The sequence below is a fragment of the Nanorana parkeri genome, unplaced genomic scaffold (assembly GCF_000935625.1).
Source record: "Nanorana parkeri isolate BGI_ZX_2015 unplaced genomic scaffold, ASM93562v1 scaffold31, whole genome shotgun sequence".
Lineage (NCBI taxonomy): Eukaryota > Metazoa > Chordata > Amphibia > Anura > Dicroglossidae > Nanorana > Nanorana parkeri.
Window position 1 is genome coordinate 1249392 of NW_017306299.1, and position 8762 is coordinate 1258153.

The 8762-nt window shown below is 42.9% G+C and overlaps 1 protein-coding gene across 1 annotated transcript in view; it reads right to left on the minus strand.

The window, feature by feature from the left end:
• Positions 1–8593, minus strand: part of LOC108796563 (carbohydrate sulfotransferase 14-like) — a 44885-nt gene extending 36292 nt beyond the window's left edge. Inside the window, exon 1 of the mRNA XM_018568061.1 lies at positions 8392–8593. Coding sequence (XP_018423563.1) covers positions 8392–8593 — 202 coding nt within the window. The remainder of the gene's footprint in view (positions 1–8391) is intronic.
• Positions 8594–8762: the final 169 nt, after the last annotated feature.

The following is an 8762-nucleotide window of genomic DNA, read 5'->3' on the forward strand; positions in this document are numbered from 1 at the left end:
CCCCCCCCCCCCCTTCCCTACTCTGCCAGGCTACTGCTTGGATCAAGGGTCTGGTAAGGGATTTTAGCAGAGATCCCACGCTATTTTTTTGTTTTTTTGTGGCCTTGGGCTCCCCCCTAAAATTCCTAGCAGGCCTAACAGATCTGGTATGAATTGTGGAGGGGATTCCAGGCAGGGTTTTTTTTTCAACGTTTAACAGCATAAGTTCATTCCAAATGACATTCAGAAAAAAATTTGGATGCATCTGAATTTCGCTATCAAAAATTCGGATACGTTCGGATTGGTTATTTCTTTCATTCGGAAATTCGAATGCACACAAATGTCCGAGAGGGGAATCCCTGGAACTAGTGTCTCCTTTGGAAAATTTACCCTCTGTTCCTGTTCTAAAGATAACCCAAAATTTGGGATTTTCTTTCACTTTCAGTGATAAAGGTCACCAGGACAGGTAGAGGGGGTGAATCTCCCTGATGAGGACAAAGACAACAATAAAAACCTGACCTGGGTTCTAATTCTTCTTCACTCCATCCAACACTAAAAAAAATGTTGACTTTAGTTCTACCTTAGGCCTGTTTCACACCTAGACATTTTTGAGCAGTAGGAAAAGCGTTTTAAATGCCCAACACAAGAAATCCCATGATTTTTAATGGCCCCTGTTCACACCTGAGCAGCAAAAATCCAAATGCAGAAAAAGGTACATGAGCTTCTTTTGGCAGTATCAAGCTTGTTTCTCCCCCATAAACTTCAATTGAAAAGACAGAAAACGTGCGGCAGTCAATAAAAATTAAAATTTATATGGGAAAAAAAACCCAGCGCGGCAGAAGCATGTTGCACATTTTTGTGCGCATTTGTATGCGCGTTTGTCCATTGACCGCAATGTTTCCTAAGCCACCAGTCAATACGCAAGTAAAAAATGTGCCAGTCACAAAGTAAAGATGGGTCACCAGCACACATGTCTTGCCTGAAGAAGGGGATCCTGCGTGAACCCAAAACGTTGCATTTCCGTCAATAAAAGACACACTATTCACTATTCGGAGTGCCTGTGCCCCATCTTTATTTTGTGACTGTCACAGCGCCATCCGGTGGCCACCGCAGCATGATGAGGGAGCATGGATCCGGCTTTCTGGCCAATGAGAAAGCCGGGGGGCCGTGAGATGACTCGCTGCGCGGCTTCCTGATACCGGAAGCTTAAGTATCGGGCCAGGCATTGGAGCATTTAGCAGTACGAGAACTCGCCCATATACTCTGCATCGGCAACGATACTAGTATCGGTATCGGTGCATCCCCAGTTCATGGACTACTAAAAACTGTGCCAAACATGTATAACGTGCAAATAGCCGCACACTGAACATGTGTGTACAAATGTGCAAAAACTATGCCGCCTAGGTGTGATCCAGGGCTTTACATAAAGTTTTGTAAATACAATAAAAACTTGTAAGTTGCACTTTAAATTTATATCAAAGTCAAAGGTTTTTAAAGTGACACAAAGTGACAATCTTAAAATACATTCAGGTATCTTAAAGGAGAACTATGGGGTTAGGTCTTTTCCCCATAGTTCTCCTTAAGGTAACGGGAGGACACAAACTAGCGTCCTCCCGTCACCCTAAGCTCAGTATACCGCGAGCTACAGCTGGCGGTATACTGAGACGCCACAGTATACCACCCGATCTACTGAGCCGACCTGTGACAGTCTCATTGTCACAGGTCGGCTAGAACTATGAGGTGAGTGCTTGTTCTCCTTTAACTACTAACAAAAATGTATCTTATTTGTGTATCACTCGGCTGTAGATCCTCAAATCATCTCTGAATGGGTGCTGACAGTGTCCTTCCTTCTGGAGGGGGGCTAATTTTGTTCCACCTTGTCCCTGTGTGTGTTGTAAAGTAGTCACCGCTAACTCCTGTGACGGACTACAATCGAAAATACAAATCAGTAAACTAAACTGTAGTCCATCACAGGAGTGAGCTTGGAGCGGTGACTACTTTGCAACACACACAGGGACCATGAAGAAGTATGGAGTGGGGAACAGGGGAGTGACATGTCTTGCTGTTCCTGTGTGTTTGTGGAGACACACAGCTTACAAGCACAAACAAGGGTTCTTCAGGAACTTATAACTTTTAAACATCAAGTTGCAGTGTCCATTGTAAGTGATTTAATCAGCACTTGAAATAGCTTAAAAACCTTTCGACTTTAATATAACTTTAAATCATAGAGAAGAAGAAGCCAAGCTGCCAATATGAAATCTTTGCCCTTCCAGTGACAGTCGTGTCACTGCTCTCTGCGTACATCTGCAGCCACAGGGAGTGGTTAGAGATAAGGATAAAAGTTATCAGATGACTTTCTTCAGAAAGTCAGAATTTGCATATTAGTAACAGGGCTGGTTTAGGCTGCTTAGCCTGCAGGTTTTGGGAAAAGAAAGAATGGGCTTGAATAGGCTGATGATGGAAGAGCAATGGTGACATGCTTCCATTATCATCTGACCAATGATATCGATTCATATCATCTGACCAATTATATCGATTCATTATCATCTGACCTATGATATTGATCCATTATCATCTGACCTATGATAGTGATCCATTATCATCTGACCAATGATATCGATCCATTATCATCTGACCTATGATATCAATTCATTATCATCTGACCTATGATATCGATCCATTACCATCTGACCTATGATATCGATCCATTATCATCTGACCTATGATATCGATCCATTATCATCTGACCAATGATATCGATTCATTATCATCGGACCTATGATATCAATCCATTGTCATCCGACATATTATTATTATGATACAGGATTTATATAGCGCCAATAGTTTGCTCAGCGCTTTACAATATAAGGAAGACATTACAGTTACAGTACAATTTAAGACAAGATGGCAAGGAGGGCCCTGCCCCTGAGGGCTTACAATCTATCAATCCATTATCATCTGACCTATGATATTGATCCATTATGATCATCTGACCTATGATATCGATCCATTATCATCTGACCAATGATATCGATCCATTATCATCTGACCTATGATATCGATCCATCATCATCATCTGACCTATGATATCGATCCATTATCATCTGACCTATTAAAAGATCTAACCTGGATATTGAAAACTGATCACAATTGAAGAATCAGTCTGAAACATATGCAGACGCCTTCACTTGGTCTCGTCTCATTTCCCTTGATTATGATTTTAGAAGATATCTTTGAATTGTTCTTCCGAACTCGGAGCACTGAATGTTCTCATGGCAGAAGGAAACTTTACCCTCTTCCTCTCCCCATCTTCGATTATGAGTTATTATATGTATTCCGTGTTTAAGCAAGATCCTGCTGGGCTAATCTTATATAAATGTTTCTGGATGTGTCTCTTCAAGAACGACATTTCTTGGAACTGAAAGAATGTTTGGATGAGTTCCCATCTAAATCAAAAGGAACAAAGAAATATTTACCGGATTGTTCTTTAAACCACAGTAGTGAAAACTGCGCAAACTGGGCAGTCCTACACACGCTGAATCATGCAGTGCAGAGGAAGAATATAGAGGTGTGTATGAATGTTCTCTGTACCAACGACCTTTATTTAAAGTGAACGATATATTAGATATAGTTTATCAAGTCTGAGCATTGCTAAGTAATGTGTCATTGTAACTCTTCCAGATATTAAATACCTCTCATAGGGATCACAGTACTCCCCCTGGTATGTGCTTTACACTCCTTCAGCAGCCCAGATGGAGTGGAAGTTATCAGCCCTGAGCTCAGGAAGGAGACAGATCAGCCTCCATAGAGGACCTCACAGCCTCGCACTGGGCTGACATGTCTGCTCTGACTAATATCTCAGCACTTCTGATATAAGAAATACCTGATTGATTATCTTCAATCTAATATTTCCATGATTTATTGCAACCAGAATCCACAGACCACCTCACAGGGTCACTGGGAGTGAACTTCTGCTATGTAACTTCCTCTCACTCTGCTTCCTGTATCACTCATCACATTTAGTTGCAAGGCATGGTTGAATTTGAATAGTGGTCCCTGTGTGTTGTAGCCAACACTCCAACCTCACTACTGTGATGGACTACAATCTCATTGAGTTTACTCATTTGTATTGAGATTGTAGTCCATCACGGGAATGAGCCTGAAGTGGTGACTACTTTACAGCACACACAGGGACCATGGGGAACAAAAGTAGCCACTCTCCAGAAGGAATGACAGCGTCAGCACCAATTCAGAGATGATTTGAGGAGCTACAGTCGAGTGATACACAAATAAGATACATTGTTGTTCATAGATAAGGCACTTGAATGTATTTTTAAAATTTAACAGCGGAGTTTGTGTTACTTAAATTTTTACTGAAAAGTACTTTAACACGGTGACTTCAATTTTGGAATGAGAAGAGGTTGTATAATGACTGAGGTTTATAGCACAGGTTAGAGCCGCTTTAGCCTTCCAGGAAAGTCGGGTTCTGCCTTTAGCAGTCATTAGCACAGCTAGGAAGATCTTGTGTTTATGTTTTCTCAATTGAGTAATAAATTGGGAATAAAGAATGAGTCAGTCCATATAATGTGTCTTGGTAATGGGCGTGGCTACGGTGCCATTCACTTCAATATACCCATCTCTAATGAACGAAAAGCATAGAACATGGCTGTTATCTCTTGCAAGATCCATAATAAGGTGTTTGTAGGAAGTGTCAGCCACAACGTGACGGGGCCAGGTATTCAACTCAGCCGTAAGTGCCAAATACCTGCAGCAGCCGGGAAACAGCAAAGCGGTTGAGTTGAGTTGACATGACAGGAAGGCTGTTGAAAAGGTAAGAATACATGCCCTCCTTTTAGAATGTTGACCTTGTAAACCAGTGACCTTGTGGAGACAAGGCCACTTTAAATGTTCCTCTGCTGGATTGTTTTGGAGCTACTTTGTGCCACATTGCCTGGTATCTGAATGTAATCTTTAACAGTGACTGCTACCAGACTGGAAACCATCACTGCATCTTAGGGCACCCAGAGACAATAGATGACATCTTGGGTGATGGTCAAACACCTACTGGGCAGCCTCAAACAATTGTTTTTGGGGAGGGCGTGGCTACGGTGCCATTCACTTCAATGGCCCGTCACGCCCCCTCCTGCCCCACAAAAAAGTGAGCCGGCCACAATGCGAGGCAGTGCGTTCTGGCCAGAATTGGGCCGTTGCGCACTGCATCTGGTGTGAACGAGGCCTAAAGCTTTCGATGATTGCTATGGTACTTTGAGCACAGCAATTCTCTCATTATCACTCTCCTTAGCGAAGGTGCCTAAAGCTCTCTATATGTCTTTTAAATCTGACTCAGCACACAATGCATTACCCAGAATCCCTTGGGGGGCTGGAAAACATTATCCGACACTCAAGCTTTTATTCTCTGTGATTTGGAGTAATTAATTTACATGTGTTTATAGACTCATACATAGATTGAAGGTGTAGCAGATCAGCTGAGAATATGGCTGAAACCGCATTTATGGTAGACGTTTATGATAACCGTGTTCCGAGTACCTATTGCTGCCTTATATGATATTCATCTGTTTATCTGACTGTATGCTAGAGTTCAACTTTAAACTGGCCATAGAGGAGCAGATATATGTCTGAGATTATTGGGAAGGTGCTTGTTTTATGTCGCAGTGGACTAACTTAAAGGATTTAAAGTTGAACTCCAGGCAGATATGAAAGACACACATTAAGATATAATTAAATATAGCTTTTGAAATGCAATGCCTTGAAAGTACCTGACCTTAGCATCTTGTATAGCAGAACTCAGACTGGGGGAGGAAAAAGCAGCACCATACGATAACCTTTCCACCCAGCGTATACCTGGGCGAATGCCGTTCGAACAGCATTCTCATCACTAGATGGAGCCAAGGAGCATAAGAGATTCCAGTGCTCCTCGGCTCCATCTGGTGGGAATTACATTTGTATACAACAGCTCCTTTTTAAGTACAATTGTGGTAGGTTCTTGAACTTGACCTGGTATCAGCCACTTGCACCCCGTTTAAAAAAAAGAAAACAATACAAAAGGAACAGAATGGAAATCTGTTTATTTCAGCAATCTTTAAAGGTTACATTTTATTCATAAAACCATCAGCAAGAAGAACACAGGTTAAGTCATGAATAGCCGCGGCGACCACAGCCACCTCATCACCTGCTCCATTCAGCTTCGGTTATATCTGTTCTCTCATCTGTATTATACAATGTATACATGGCTACACTTACCATACAATTGTTATCTCCTTATAGGAACCGATACTTCATTGAGTGGCCCGGCCTGCTGGAGAGATGGCACGGGGGGATGCATATTATACAAAATATATTTCTGGGTGCACAAGGGTTAGAAGATTGTTACCTGGGTGCGGGGAGATTACAATTAAATTAGCACTAATACAGCTCAGTTCTTCAGCGCAGCATATCTTATGGTGATAAGACCTTTAAAGTTTACAGCCAAAATGATTTTGAATAGAGTTGGAAGGGTTAAAACTCCTGTCTATTGTTTTCAGTTTGTCTCCTGATGGAGAGATCTCCCTTCACTTCCGGATTATGCAACAGGAAGTGAGAGAAAATCTCTGCAAAGTGAACAAACTCCCCTCTTAGACAGTCAGCTTTGGAACATGTGTTGGCAAATGTCCTCTCACCTCTTGTTCCTGTGACAACTGTAAAATGTTGGAGTTTCCCTCACTTCCTGTCTCGGTGACTTGTCATCAAGACAACTAATGAGGGTGAAAAAAAAATCTGACAGGGGTTCTAATCCTCTCCTACTCCATCCGAAACTAAAATATGTTTTGATGACACATTCAATTAGGGGTTCATTTATAAAAGTTCCTTTACTCCGCAGTGCCATCTAAGGGCAGTAGTGCCTTATGAACGGAATAAATGCACCCCTTAAAGTTCCTAAAATGTTAAAAGATTTTAAAAAATTGATGCCGTTCCACAAATGCAAGACCCGGAATACCAATCATGTATCAAGATATTGCTTCCATACAATTTTAACTGAGGTGTCATACAACATGCATGTTGTTTGCGACTTTAAGCTGAACTTCAGGCATAAAAACTTTCAAATATATTCCTCAACAGCCAACAAGGATATATAAATCACAGATATTACTTTGTGAAAGCATTGACATCATCACTGTGCACATAGCCTGTGCAGAGAGCAGAGCTGTGGGAGGGACCCAGCAGGCCCCACCCACTACAGGCTGCCTGCAGAAAACTCCCTGAGGGGGCGGAGACTTGACCAGCCACTCTGCAGAAGGAAAGAGATCAGCAATGAGCGGTCTTTATTACAGGAGGGGGCGGAGACAAGACTAACCACCCTGCACAAAGAGAGAGAGAGCAGCAGTGACCGGTCTTTATTAGAAGAGGCGGCGGAGACCAGTCCAGCCACCCTGCACAAGGAAAGAGAGCAGCCATGAGCGGTCTTTATTACAGGAAGCTCCTGCACAGATCTGGAAGACATACACAAATATGAGGCAATCTCGGTGTGTGTGTGTAGGATATCACTGGCTTTGCATCTGTAAAATAGATCTCAAGCGCACAGGGGTTTAATGCAGATCATACATGCATTGTTTTCATTTTTTGTCTGGTTGATCACCTATTCCAATCTATTAAACCTTTCAGTGTAGATATAGACACTGCCTATGAATTTGATGTCAATCTGATCACTTGCAATGACAAATCAATAGAAGATTGTTAAGTGTCACCCTGAAAACATTGGTTTTGTTCTTAGATTGGAAATGACGCAAGCCGTGCCACTAAATGAAATGACAATGGGACAAACTATCCGTTCAGTGACGATTCACCTAAACCATCGGCTTTCCAACTCCAATCATTCACAACTTCAACTGGATGTAGTGAGATAGGTGATTAAAAAATACTTGGCATTTGCTACATGCAGTCATAAGATGGAAATGATTGGTTCATCGAATGTTTGGAATGATGTCCGTACGACCCACCAAATCCAGAAAAAACCTTGACCAACATAAACCTGCCATGAGTGAAACCTGCCGACCAACATGAACCTGCCATGAGTGAAACATAAAGGCTGCCATTGCTTAGTGGACCTGAACAAGAAGGCAGATCAATAAAGTCAGATCTTTATATATATACTTGTTTCATGCCAGTGCCTCTGAAAGCCATTGGACCAGTACCACAGCCAAGGAGAGGTCAACAGACCTAAGATAAGAGACTGTGGACATACTACAGAAGATGGTAAAAGTCTGCCAACATGATACAGAAGATGGTCAAAGGCTGTAGAGTTGCTACAGGGGTGGATGGAGACTGGGGACCTGCTTCAGGAGTTAGTCATGGACCGGGGACATGCTGCAGGAGATAGTAATAGACCCGGGGACATGCTGCAGAAGATAGTCGTACACCCGGGGACATGCTGCAGGAGATAGTCATAGACCTGGGGACATGCTGCAGGAGATAGTCGTAGACCCGGGGACATGCTGCAGGAGATAGTCGTAGACCAGGGGACATGCTGCAGGAGATAGTCATAGACCCGGGGACATGCTGCAGGAGATAGTCGTAGACTGGGGACATGCTGCGGGAGATAGTCGTAGACCGGGGACATGCTGCGTCAGATAGTCGTAGACCGGGGACATGCTGCAGGAGATAGTCGTAGACCAATGGACATGCTGCAAGAGATAGTCATAGACCCGGGGACATGCTGCAGGAGATAGTCATAGACCCGGGGACATGCTGCAGGAGATAGTCGTAGCCCCGGGACATGCGGCGGGAGC